Source organism: Nomascus leucogenys, chromosome 14 (assembly GCF_006542625.1).
Source record: "Nomascus leucogenys isolate Asia chromosome 14, Asia_NLE_v1, whole genome shotgun sequence".
Lineage (NCBI taxonomy): Eukaryota > Metazoa > Chordata > Mammalia > Primates > Hylobatidae > Nomascus > Nomascus leucogenys.
In genome coordinates, this window is record NC_044394.1 from 85,713,746 (window position 1) to 85,727,554 (window position 13,809).

The 13,809-nt window shown below is 60.9% G+C and overlaps 1 protein-coding gene and 1 pseudogene across 1 annotated transcript; both read right to left on the reverse strand.

Moving 5' to 3' along the window:
• Nucleotides 1-214: 214 nt before the first annotated feature.
• LOC115838315 lies at nt 215-1,660 on the reverse strand (annotated as a pseudogene).
• Nucleotides 1,661-4,873: 3,213 nt separating this feature from the next.
• CHMP6 (charged multivesicular body protein 6) lies at nt 4,874-13,490 on the reverse strand. Its single transcript, XM_030827631.1, has 8 exons — nt 13,317-13,490; nt 10,596-10,705; nt 10,415-10,502; nt 9,763-9,849; nt 8,096-8,161; nt 7,827-7,907; nt 6,603-6,657; nt 4,874-5,911 (listed from the first exon to the last, which is right to left on the reverse strand). The coding sequence occupies exons 1-8, from the start codon at nt 13,377-13,379 to the stop codon at nt 5,856-5,858; spliced, it is 606 nt and encodes a 201-aa protein (XP_030683491.1). The 5' UTR covers nt 13,380-13,490; the 3' UTR covers nt 4,874-5,855.
• Nucleotides 13,491-13,809: the final 319 nt, after the last annotated feature.

The window sequence follows — 13,809 nt, forward strand, 5'->3', positions numbered from 1 at the left end:
GACAGAGTCTTGCTCTGTCGCCCAGGATGGAGTCCAGTGGCATGATCAACTCTGCAGCCTCAGACTCCTGAGCTCGAGTGATCCTCCTGCCTCAGCCTCCTGAGCAGCTGGGATTATAGGCGCCTGCCACCACGTCCGGCTCAAACACACACACACACACCCCAACAAAAATAAAACAACCCCCCCAAAGTACTGGTCCATACGATAGCACAGCTGAGCCTGGAAAGGCTGTTAGGTGAAAGTCACAACAGACCCCAAGGTATGGATTCCACCCACAGGGCAGGACAGGGGACTTTACAGGCCGTGCGTGGCTGCTGAGGGCGGGACGAGGACCGGATGGGGACCAGGAGGGTGACAGCTGAAGGGTACAGGGTTTCTTTTGAAGAGATGAGAATGTTCTGAAATTGGCTGTGGTGACGGCGGCGGGTTTGTCAATACACGCAGGACCCCTGAGGTGTACTCTTAAAATGGGTGAGTTGTATGGCAGGCGAGTAATATCTCAACAGAACTGTTGCCACAAAGAAAAACCAAAACCCAAACCCACGCTTCAACTGCGGGGCCGCTGCGGGAAAGGACAGCTCGGCGTGCTCCCCGCGCCCCATCCTGGGGCTGCTGCCACAGCTCCTGCCGCCCGTGCGCTTCCCTCGCGGGATCATCGTTGCCGCGCACCGGGTGCTCACTCCTGGGTCCGCCCGGGGCTCGCCCAGGGGCCCACTGCAGGCAGCCAGGGGCTGACCCGGGTCGCTCCGGAGCGCTGGGGCCAGGGGTGCGGATTCCCGGGGAGCGCGCCGGTTGGTCCCTGGTGATCCCCGGGAAGGCAGCCTCGCGCCCCGCACAGCCGGGTCCAACCGCAGCCAGGAAGGGCGGGGGGCGGGGGTCGAGGGGCGGATGGGGCAGCGGTCCCGGCCTCCCCAGCCCGTGAGGTTGCCATGGGCGCCCTTCCTTCCAGAAGCGTCTTTACCCGAGGTTGGGGGGGGCGAGCCTCACTCCGGGGTGGGGAGCGGAGGCCAGGCGGGGATGTCTCGGGTCCCACGGTCCCTCCCACAGGGCCAGGGGCAGCGCCGCTGAAATAATGAGAACACCCACCCCCCCAAAGCCCGCCAGAGCCCCCGCAGAGTGCCTGGGGCCTCAGGAGGCGGCTGAGAAAGGCGCAGCTCAGGGTCACCGGAGAGAGGAAACCGATCTCACAGCTCCGTGGCAATGTCCCTAGCAGTTCCGCTGACAGCCAGCGAAAAGCAGCTAGATGTGCATCAACGAACAGCAAGGGCGGCAGCGGGAGTATTACCCAGCGGGAAAAACGGACAAGCGTTTGGCACGTGACAACTTCACAAGGACAAAGACTTTGTGCAGGGAGAAAGGTGCCAGAAAGGTGACCCATGGTCGGCTTCTGCTTATGTGACATTCCCGGAAAAACACTATGGGTTGGAGGACAGATCAGTGGTCACCAGGGGCTGGTGGGGTTGGGGGAAAGGGGCAATCCTAAAGGGCTGGCGGGAGGGAGTTTCAGCGGTGATGGAAGGTTATGGTGGTGGTTACACGAGTCCACATGTGCTGAAATTACAGCAGTGTACGTAAAATCGAACTTCTGTCTTCCTTTATGATCTTTTCTTTTTTTCAGATGGAGTCTTGTACTGTTGCCCAGGTTGGAGTGCAGTGGCGCGATCTCAGTTCACTGCAACCTCCGCTTCCTGGGTTCAAGCGATTCTCCTGCCTCAGCTTCCCGAGTAGCTGGGATTACAGGCATGTGCCACCACGCCCGGCTAATTTTGTACTTTTAGTAGAGATGGGGTTTCTCCATGTTGGTCAGGCTGGCCTTGAACTCCTGACCTCAGGTGATTTGCCCGCCTCGGCCTCCCAAAGTGCTGGGATTCCCAAAGTGCTGGGATTACAGGCATGAACCACTGCACCCAGCCGTCCTGTATGATCATTTTTAAAAAAGCTATTAGCCTGGGCAACATAGTGAGACCCCATCTCTACAAAAAGTAACAAAAATTAGCTGGATTTGGTGGCACACACCTGTAGTCCCAGCTACTCGGGAGGCTGAGGTGGGAGCATCACTTGAGCCCCAGAGTTCCAGGCTGCAGTGAGCCATAATCACACCACTGCACTCCAGCCTGGGCAAGTGAGACCCTGTCCTAAAAAAACAAACAAAAACCAAACTATCAGTGCTGCTCCCAACATCTGTCTGCTGGCGGCCTGGAGTGGCTGCTGGATGCCGTCGAGTTGGATGGACCCTGTCTCTGCAGCTTAGCAAGTACTGGAGCTGCACTGTTCTCTCCAGGATGATGTAAAACGGGTCATGGCTGCACTTGGGGTTTAATTACCATGGTCGTTCTGTTCAGTGTGGTTATTTTTCCTTCCACACTTTCTGCTATGGTTTGAATGTTTGTCCCCTCCAAAACCTGTTGAAATTTCATTGCCTTTGTAACAGTATCGAGAGTGGGACCTTTAGAGGGTGGTTAGGCCATGAAGGCTGCGCCCTAACGGCTGGGATTGGTTATAAAAGGGTGGGGTGGCTCCCCTCCTGCCTTCTACCATGTGATGACGCAGCTGGACGGCCCTGCCAGATGCTGGCACCTGTCCAGTACTGTGAGCCAGTTGATTGTTCATTATAAATTACCCAGTCTCAAGCATTCTGTGATAGCAGCACAAAAGGGACAGAGTTTCTGAAGTTGAGTCCCTGAGAGACCATCAAGAGTCAATAGGTGCAGACAGTTTACAGGCTGGGGACAGAAGTGGACTCAGCTGGAAGAGACCCCCAAGGCCACACCCCCAGTATTCCATGTATGAAGAAACCAGGACCCAAAGGATTCTGTGGCCAAGTCAGACACCAGTTGGGATCTGAGTTTAGAGCAAACCATCCTCCCTCCCCCGAGTACTTGCTCTGCACAGGAGCTGGCTGAGCACAGGCACACAGGGGTCAGGGGCCCCATCCCGTCCAGGATGGCCCCGCCATTCTGTCCCACACATTTCTTTTTTGAAAGAGTCTTGCTCTGTCGCCAGGCTGGAGTGCAGTGGCATGATCTCTGGTCACTGTAACCTCTGCCTCCCAGGTTCAAGCGATTCTCCTGCCTCAGCCTCCCCAGTAGCTGGGACTACAGGCACGTTCCACCACGCCCAGCTAATTTTTGTATTTTTAGTAGAGACGGGGTTTCGCCAAGTTGGCCAGGATGGTCTCGATCTCTTGACCTCGTGATCCGCCCGCCTCAGCCTCCCAAAGTGTTGGGATTACAGGCGTGAGCCACCGTGCCCATCCCATCCCACACATTTCTAACTGCCACACTGCCTGCCCCATGGCAAGTGTGCCTTCCAGCAAAGTGTCTGCAGCCTCTGAAAATGAGGGCACCACTTCCACACTACACCCCATTCCCTCCCTGGGAAGTCCTCTGTGGCTGGCGGGCTCCAACACCCCTCAAAGCTGCTGGTTATGGCTCCTCCTTTATGCCCCTCCCCCACTCTCTGAGCCACCCTTTATGTAACCCCCCTACTCTGTGTCCCTGCCCTCTGCAGCCTCTCCTCCTCCAAGTCCTCCCCCTGGCCCCCAAGGCATCTCTGGCAGGACACCAGCTCCGCCCGGAGGTTCCTCATCTAATTTTGACTTGTGATGGTCATGCTCCTGTGTCCCCAACCTGGATTAGGAGATCAGGTTGGTCAGGCTCCGGCCAGCACTGGGCTCTGCACCTTGCTGGCAGGAGGGGCTGCCACCAGCCCGACAGAACCAGGAGCTGGCCAGCCAGGCCACACCAATGCCAGAGTTGGGAATCAGCCCAAGGTCACTCTGGGTTGTCCGGGCAGACCCTTGCGAGATCCAGAGAGGAACACCGGTAAACAGAACACGGCTGATTAGTACTCAGGCTCTAACTTCTTCGATAGTAGGAGGGAACTGGGACCCCACCCCACTCCCGGCTGTGCTGTAGCAGGGATGGACGGTTATTGGCATTCCCTGGATGGCCTCCTGGGCTCTGACCAGGAACTTGGCACAAGGGGGAGGGCACTGTGGACAGCTGCGCCGGTTGGGGCTGAGAGCAAAGTCCTGCCACAAAATGCTGCCAGAACACCTGGCCTCTCTGGCAGAAGCCCCTGGGTTCTAATGGAGGCAGAGGGAAAGGAGGGGACCCAGAGCTGGTGCTCCACAGGCCTGGGACGCACTGCTGCAGGGAGCAGGTCATGGGGCTGGAGCCTCATCATGAGACACCCTCCAGGCTGCCTGGCAGTGCTGGGGACAGACAGCAGGAGCCCCAACCAACTAGTTTTCTGCAGAATCCCTGCAAGGGTGGTTGGAAGACCCCCTCACCCCCAGCTGACACACGCACCACAGGAGAGCTGCCACCACGTGGAGAAATAAGACTTTCCCGCAAACCCAGGTCTTCAGCTTCTTCAGTCCTGAGACCCAGCAGTGAGGGGCCACCACCCTGGTGCCCACTGGTGCGGGGTGTGGAGCCACTCCTTGGGGGACACCTGCCCAGCGTGTTCCCTGCACATCAAGATTCCCACCTGGGCACCAGGACCACAAACCCACCACCCTTTGGGGGCACCGCACTGTGTCCCTCGCATGGCCGCCCGCCCTCAGACCCAGGATTACACAAAGCCACGCGAGGGAGACAGGCAGCCAGCCTGGTCGGAGCAGCACCCTGGCCCTCACAGAGGGCAGCTGCCCAGAGGTGGCCGTCAGGGCCCAGAGCTTCCATCTCACGCATGCAGAGCCCAGGCCTGGCCTGACTGGGCAGGAGCCCTCCAGTGAGCATCCCTGTGTTGGTCAAGGGGCCAGGCTTTGGTCAGGGCCACCATGAGGGAGGGGCCACACACAACCCACCCACACTCCCACAGAGGGAGCCACGCCTAGGTGCCCACTGCACTCAAGTCCACGAGGCAGTGGGCGTGCAGGGCCAACTTTAATACGGGCCGGCCTGTCTGGGGGTCGAGGTGGCGGCTCCCTTTGTCCTTGTGGCTTTCCACGGGCAGGGGCGGTCCCAGCGAGATCGTCTCATAACCAAACCAGCCCTGTGCACGAGAAGTCACGCCATGCCCCACAGCCTCCGGTCCTGGCTGCTGGTGGCTCGGGGACCCGCAGGGCAGGAGGGTGCCTGGTCTCACAGTTCCATGAGCCCCAGCCGCAGTGACCCCCACGGACAAACTTCCAGGGCTGCACCTGCCGGAGCAGCGTCTCCCGAGCATCGGAGGTCCTTTCTCAGCAGGGCCGAGCCCTGGTGGACAGAGCCGTGAGTGGCAAGGCGGGAGTCAGGGCTCTGGGAGTCGTCAATCCAGCAAGAACGCCCCTGGCCTGCCACCTTCAAACGGGAGGTGGGCGTCTGGGGCGCGGAGGCAGAGGCACGGAGAGGTTCAACACATGCTGGTTTCCTGGGGATCCCCCCACCAGCAGGGAAGCTGAGGTGCGCCGGGAAGCCAGGCCAAGGGAGGGACCCCTTAACGGAAGCCTGCACCAGCTAACGGGAGCAGTGAGGAGCAAGAGGAAGCACAGGGACCCCAAGGTCTGGAGGTGTCTTCCTCACAGATAAGCGCGAGCCACGCGGGGCTGGGACTGCAGGGGAACAGCACCAGAGGCGTCGGGCCTGGGCCGCGGCCACCGGGGGAGCCCACAACCGGCAGAAGCTGGGCTCGGCCGAGGGTTTAATCCGGACTGAGAGCAGGCCAGTGGCGCCTGAGTGCGTTCAGGCTCGAGGTCGCCAGGAGACGCTCTGGAGTCCTCCTGCACGTGCGCCTGTGTGGCTGCGGCTCTGCTCAGCACCGTGCGCGCTGGGCTCCAGGGAACCCGGTCAGGGGCTGGCCATGACCCAAACTCTCTGTAGGCCACGGTCCCTGGGGCATCCCCGCAAGTCCCGCAAGAGAAGGCCACGTTACGAAGCTGCCACCAGCTCCGCCTGCCTGGGCCTGGCCTTGACAGGGACGTTTTCTGTGGAGGAAACAAGAGATGTTTATGACACGCCACAGACCCACAGGCAGAGACCTCCAGAGAGGGACGAGGCCACGGGGGTGGCAAGGGCCAGTTCCGGGGACTTCGCACTAGGGAAGGGCATGCCCAGCTCTGGGGGAGGCAAGTGACAAACAGGAAGCCAAAGGGGCTGACAGACAGGGCCAGGGACACGGGACAGTGGGCCAGGAAAGCACAGCTCCTCCCAGCGGGACCCAGAGAGAAGAGCCCCAAAGATGGGTAAAGGAACAGAACAAACGTGGATGGACGGTTCTAACAAGTCAGGTTCCCAGTGGGCAGGTTGGAGAGCCTGTGCTGAATGGTGCCATGGGGAGAGCCATCCCTGGCTGATGGCTAATCCTGGGCTAGACCCTGGGAATGAGATGGTGCTGCTGAAGAAGCCTTTCCCCCAGTTCTGATTTCTGAATGTGCCTCTTTGAATGGGGTATGGCTCTCTTACGAGGTTACCCAGTTACCCAACCCCTGGGAAACCCAAGCCCAACCCCACGGCCAGGCACACGTGCCCCCGAGCCACACAGCCAGGCAGCAGGGCTCATCCACGGCCCGGGAAGGCCAAGTGAGAAGGGCTGGGAGCATTCTGTCTTGTTCCCTTCTAGAGTCCACTGCTCTTCTGCGAATTCCAACCATTCAGAAGAACCAAACATGGAAATACCTGGGACCTTCTCAGGAAGGGGCTCGGAGGGAACCTCTGGCAGCTCTATTTGTTCCTGCAAGAAGCAAAGGGTAAGGCTGTGAGCAGGTGACAGGTCTGCCCCGGGCTGCCTGGGCCTCCCCGAGAGGACACGGATCCTGTCAGTCAGCCGCTCTCAGCTGGAGTTAAAGTGGACAGGAACGTGCTGCTCAGAAGACCCAAGTCTGCACCCACCCCGGCTTCTGGTGCCACAGGATCCCCTAGGTAGTGACGCAGCCGCTACCATGGAGGCTCCTCCCAACAGACCCTGGGGCCCTGAGGGGCTGTAAGGAGGCCACGTACTGGGTGTGCCCCAGAGACTCTGGCTCTCAGGGACCGAGGGGTAGGTGACACAGACACCCAGGTCACGCTGGTGTCCACCACTGCAGGGTGGGCTGTGGTACAATGCTGGCCCAGCGAGCTTGGCTGCCTAAGCCAGCACAGGTGCTTCCGCCTCTCAGCTGGCCTTACCTGGAGGCCCCCAAGGACTGGGACCCTCAGGAGAAAGTAACTGAGCAAGCAAGTGGGCGCAGGCACCACGGGCCGCACAGCACCAGGGTGCTGGGGCAGCTGGCAGCAGGGCTGGGGCAGAGGCCGGCTCTGGGGGCACCATGAGAATTTGGCAGACTGAGGCAGGGGCCCACAGAGAGGACAACCCCTTTGTCGGGGAGCAAATGCAGACTCAGAGCCTGAATGTGAGCCTGGGGCCGGGACGCGGCCCCCGCAGCGAGGGCCTGTGTGGGACGTGAGTCAGCAGCCACGGCTGGGGAAAGCCAGCCCACGGATCAAGCACCACATCCATGACAGCCGGGGACAGAAAGGGGCCAAGGCGCCAGGAAGGCCCAGCCTCCCCGCTCTGTCCAGGGCACGGGGCCAGCCTGATTGCACCAGACCGTCGGCGCCAGGAAGGCCCAGCATCCCCACTGCATCCAGGGCACGGGCCAGCCTGCCTGCACCAGACCGTCGGGTGAGCAACCCTGGAAACAGAGTCACCTCAGGTAGGACAACCAGTCACAAACCCCAGACTATTTGCTTAAGGGACACCACATACGAGATCACCAGGGGCAGGGCCTCCTGGGGGTCTGAGCTCTGGGGGTCCCATCGCCCGAGTGACGGCTTGGTCCTGGGGGTCCCATCGCCCGAGTGACGGCTCGGTCCTGGGGGTCCCATCGCCCGAGTGACGCCTCGGTCCCAGGGGGCCGTTACCTGAGTGATGGCGCTCAGCTCCTCCAGGATGGCGTCTTCATCCTCCTGAGTGAAGCTTCCTGCTAGAAGCTCATCTATTTGCTGCAAAAGGACAGGCGGTGGTAAGAGCAGTGAGGAGGCGGCCCCTCAGGGAGGAAGGAGACGGCCTGTGGCTGGGTCTCGTCCCCTTGAGAGAAGGCGGCCACTGTAGGATGTGGGACAGTTTGGCCCTCAAGGGTGGCCTTGTGGGTTCCCACAGTTGGGGGCAGGCTGGTCGGGGTGCCACCTACCCGCTGGTACTCCACGGCCTCCTGTGTCTCATCCAGGATCCTCTCCACCTCTTCAATGGACATCACCTGCGGATGGGGGTGACGGGTGTTGACGCCTGTCGGTGAGGCCAATGGTAGACCCTGACAGAGGCCTCCTGGGCTCTCAGGGCCACAGCCTCATCCCTTTGTTTATTTTTACTTATTTATTTTTATTTTTATTTATTTATTTATTTTTGAGACGGAGTCTCGCTCTGTCACCCAGGCTGGAGTGCTGGAGTGCAGTGGCACAATCTCAGCTCACTGCAAGCTCCACCTCCCGGGTTCACGCCATTCTCCTGCCTCAGCCTCTCCGAGTAGCTGGGATTACAGGCGCCTGCCACCATGCCCGGCTAATTTTTTATATTTTTAGTAAAGATGGGGTTTCACCATGGTCTCGATCTCCTGACCTAGTGATCCGCCCGCCTCGGCCTCCCAAAGTGCTGGGATTACAAGCGTGAGCCACCGCGCCCGGCCAATTTTTATTTATTTATTTTTAAAGACAAGGTCTGGCTGTGTTGCCCAGGCTGGGCTCAAGCGATCGGTCCAAGTAGCTGGGACTATAGATGCGTGCCACCATACCCAGCTCCTGTCCCTGTTTAAATGAGGCCAGGCCACGTGTGTCCCAGGCACGGCCCCGTCCTGAGGCCACAGGAGCCGTTTGATGAGTCTTTTCAGAGGCCGAGACTGCACTGCTCTGACGCCCGCTGCCCCTTCTCACACCTGAGTCAGCTCTCACAGCCACCGGTAAAAATAAGCAAAAGGTGGAACATCCCGGGCAAGTGACTTGATTTCTTTTCAGTGGCAAGGTCAAAGGGCCACTTGTGCTTGACCGGCACACACCACCAGTACTCACCAAACACTTGGAAAAGTGGCACAGCCAGACCTCCCGCCAGGTGAGTCCCCGGCTCTCCAACTAGCCCCACCCACTGGCCCACCCCCCCATCAGGAGTGTGATGGGGTTGGTGGGGGAACGTGGTATGGCCACGCTGGGCTTCACAGCCATGCCCGGCCTGAGACGAGGCCGGTATTCACCTCCTCCAGGAAGCCTTCTTTTTTTTTTTTTTTTTTTTTTTTTTTCTGAGACAGAGTTTTGCTCTTATCGCCCAGGCTGGAGTGCAATAGTGCAATCTCAGCTCACTGCAACCTCTGCCTCCCGGTTCAAGCGATTCTCCTGCCTCAGCCTCTTGAGTAGCTTGGTTTACAGGTGGCTGCCACCACACCTGGCTCATTTTTTGTTTTGTTAGTAGAGACAGGGTTTCACCATGTTGGCCAGGCTGGTCTGAACTCCTGACCTCAGGTGATCTGCCTGCCTCAGCCTCCAAAAGTGATTACAGGTGTGAGCCACCACGCCCCACCACCTCCAGGAAGCCTACTGTGATTAGTCTGCCGGCCCCCTCCCCACCCTCAGACTTCCCTTCTATGTCACTTCGGCACCTGAGGGCCCAGTTCCCACAGTTCCCAGCCTGTGCTGCACCCCACCCTCAGGTCACTGCCTCCCTGCCTGCCTGGCAGCACCCAACACATCTCCCCTGCCAGTCTCTTGCCCTGTGTCTGACACGAACACCTTGGGACAAGACCCCGCCCTAGCCCCAGCTCCAGCCCCACTGGGCTCCCCACGCCTCCACGCCCCTGGCCCTGCAGAGACCCACCTGGTGCATCTTGTTCAGACACTCGTTTCCAAACTGCAGCCCCTCCATCACCTTCATTTCGATCTGGGTGAACTCAATACTCTGAACCTGAAAAGGAAACCAGAGCAGACGCAGGTGCTGAGGGTCCGGCGTGCCCTCCTCCCAGCCCAGGGGCAGGGTTCAGGACGACACCGCTGCTGGGCGGGTGCTGCTGGGCGTGAGGGCGACTCTTGACACCTGCTCCTCCCTGTCCTCTCCCACTGCCAGGTGGGGATGCGCAGGGCTGAGAAGGTGCCGGGGAGACACTCGGGACCGCTGGTTGCTTGTTAGTAGCTCTGGTTACCAAAGGGCAGAACCACGCCACTTGGGTCCCTAACACCAGGGACACTCAGTCCCCACACAGACCCCTGACCTACCCACACCACCCAGGGGTGGCCCAGTCTTCCCCACCTCAGTCCTGCGAGAGCCAACCTGCCCCCCAGCCCCTTAAGACCATTAGCTTCCTGGCAGACTCCCCGGGATTCCAGGCCCGCCCCTCTTCAGGTCAGCTTCAGCTCCAGGCATCTGAGAGGAGGAGCTTTCAGCTCTCAGGAGAAATTCTGATGTCCACGCAGCCGGGCGGAGCTGCCTTCAGCTGCACCTACACCCCAGGGCGAAGCACCCGGCAGCCTACCATGGCCTCCAGGCTGCTGATCTGGTTCTCTGTCCTGTCCAGGAGCTGCTCCTGGTATCGCTTCTTCTTGAGCAGCAGCTTGGCCCGTCTGCAGAGGGAAGCCCGAGAGTGACCCGCTGTGGCCCTGCCCGGGCCCCCCACCCCCGCCGACAGGGTGCCCACATTGCCCGGGCCCACTCACTCCTTCCTGCCGTCCCGCAGCAGCTGCCGGGCCAGGGCCCGCTCGTGCTCCAGCTGCTGGGTGATCCTCTTCTGGTACTGCCTCAGCTTGTCCCGTTGCTGCTTCAGTTGCTGCCGAGAGAGAGGGCCTGATGTCACTGAGCCCATGCTGGGGGCCCTGGCCGCGCTACTGCACCCCAGACATGGAGGCCAGGCGGCCCTCCACGAGTGTCCTTCACGGGGCAGGGTTGTCTCCCAGGGGACAGGTGGAGCTGTCTGGACACATCTGGGGAGTGGAAGCCAGGGACACTGCTCCACATCCTGCCACGCGAGGGGCGGCCCCACCAGAGGGTCACCCGGACCCCACAGCCCATCACAGGGATGGGGAAGACCACCATGGCATTGCCGTGGGTCCACCCTCGAGGCTGCCTGCCAGCGGTACGAGCGCTCTGGGGTCAGGTCAGGGAGCAGCTGCCAGGACCTCAAAGGTTTGGACTCGGCCGGGCGCGGTGGCTCACGCCTGTAATCCCAGCACTTTGGGAGGCCCAGGCGGGCGGATCACGAGGTCAGGAGATCGAGACTATCCTGGCTAACACAGTGAAACCCCATCTCTACTAAAAATACAAAAAAAGATCAGCCGGGCGTGGTGGCGGCGCCTGTAGCCCCAGCTACTCAGGAGGCTGAGGCAGGAGAATGGCGTGAACCCGGGAGGCGGAGCTTACAGTGAGCCGAGATTGTGCCGCTGCGCTCCAGCCTGGGTGACAGAGCGAGACTCCGTCTCAACAAAAAAAAAAAAAAAAAAAAAGTTCGGACTTGAGAACATGAAGGTGGCAAGTACCCAAGTGCCACCAGCCACACCTCCAGGACGGGGCTCAGACATCCCCCCGGCTTCTCTCCTTGGGCTTCAGCTGTATGAGGTGCCTGTGGCTTCCCTGCCCCTTGGCCAACCATCCAGCTGCAGGGACACGCACTTGGCCCCGCGGCCCGCTGACCGCCTCTCATCTGTGCGCCGCCCCAGAGAGGGCACTCGGCCACTGAGGAACTTCAGCCCGTCCTGCCCTATCAGGCCCTTACATTTTCCAAACGTCATCACTTCAGACAATGCTGAGCCCATGCAGGCACAGGGATTATGGCCTTAAGGCAGGAGGCTGAGGGGAATTGGCTCAGTCAGGGCCTGTGGGAAGGCTCCGCATGGGAAGCGAGTGCTCCCTCTACCTGAGGGGGCTCATTCCCGGCTCCCTCCACCCACGGAGTCTCCCCTTCGCAGTGCCAAGGCCTGTGGGTCCTCTCGTTGCTACAGTGAAAGGTGCCCCCTGCCCAGCCCCACTGCTGGGGAGACCCAGGGGCCAAAGGCAGGCAGGTGTGGCCAGGCTGCCCCCCCTGTAAAACAAGGTCTCAGTAGAGGGTCACAGACCACGTGGGGAACACCTATTAGCCTAGAAAAACAGAAAAAAAAAAAAAAAAGCAATCATTTGAGCTACTGTGTGCTAAGAATGCTGTTCCCAAGCACCCGAAATCCCGGGGAGACCTACGGCAGCCGGGAACACGGGTCTGCACAGCCGAGAGCCCACAGTAACCCTTGGCAAGTGGAAAGCTTTGCTTGAAGAGAAACCAGAACTCAGTCCTTAAAGAGAGGGGAGGGAGTGCCTTGGGGCTGCCAGGGTAGGTGGACAGTGGACGATGGAGGTTGGGCCCAGCTGTCTTGCAGGCAGCTCGGGACGGTGCCCAGCGCTGTGCCCATCTTCTCTAGGGACAAATGTGCCCGTTGTTTCTTTTCACAGCTTATGGACTCAGATGCCAACGTAAGATCCCCTCTTTCATTTGCATTCACTTCTCTTTTAGTATAAAATTAACCTATTTCTGTTGCACAAAATTTAGAAAAGAAAGCATCCGAAAAAGCTAGCCCTGCTCCCATTTTGGGGTCTCTTTCGTGACACGTTTATCTCGTTACGAAAATGGACTATTCTTAGCCCGCCGTGTCCCTGACATGCCAGGCGATTCCTCCTCCTACAGAAGCTAACTTTCACATGGGAACAGGCACCACCACCGGCCCGCCTGTGCCCCGGGGGGTCAGTCTGGAGTCGCCGCAAACAAACGCGCCAAACACGGTGGTCCTGCACCCAGGCGCTGCAGAAACCCGGCAGGACCCCGGCCGGCGTTCGGCGCACCTGGCGGCCGCTCCTCAGACCAGGGCACATTTCCTTCCAGTCCCGGCCTGGATGGGGTGAGGGAGAGGGGATGGCCCCGCACTGCCTCGCGAAGCCGGCAGCACCGCGGGGGCTCCGGCCCAGGGCACCAGGAGGCAAATGAGTCGCGGGACCGGGGCGGGGGCAGCGACTCCGGGAGAGCCGGGACCCCCGGGGCCGGGACCTGCTCCCGTGGGCTCACAGCCCGGGAAAGCCCAGCGCCGCGCGGACCCCACGGACAGGCCGCCAGGCTGTGGCCAAGCCCCGAACGCCGGCGTCGAATCCCGCAGTCACCAGCCGCGCCCACCCCGGCGGGGCTCGCAGGGGCGGACGCACGGGCCCGGGGGAAGTCGGCAGCCAGGGCACCGCGCAGGAGACCCCGGCCCGAGGCCCCGCTGGCGAGGAGGGGCGCAGGGCGGAGAGGCCGAGTGGCCCGGCAGCGCGCTGCGCCTCAGTTTCCCCACCCGAACGCGGGGGACCGAGGGCGCGGGGCTCTTCCGGCCCCGCCGCCCGCCCCGGCCCCGCCGCCCGCCCCGGCCCCGGGCCCGGGCCCTCACCAGGATGGCCTTGTCCTGCTCCGTGACGCGGCTCTGCTTCTTGCGGCCGAACAGGTTGCCCATGGCGGCGCCCGCCCCTGGCCCGGGACCCACCGAGTCCAATCGCCACCGCCGCCCCGCGGCCACCGTAGCTCGGGTCCTCCCGCTACGGCGGCCGCGCTGGACCAGGCGCCGCGGAACGCGAAGCCCGAGCGCCTCCTCCGGCCGCGCGCCGTTGCCGCGGGTTCGAAACCACAGCCCGCCGGTCTCGGCGACCGCCGCGAACACCGCGGCCTCCTTGGACCGGTACAGAGAAGTGGCACGGATACCTGGATGTTAGGGCCCGGGATGTTCTAAATGACGTGTTTCTGTGCACCTTTCCTGTGCCGGTGAAGGCGAAAATTTCTTATCTCCTAATTAGATGGGATCCTTTCAGATTAACATAATTCAGTCTCCTCAGGCTTTCAGGACTCTTGTGCAGGAATCACTGTCCCACTGGCTCTGAACACAAAAT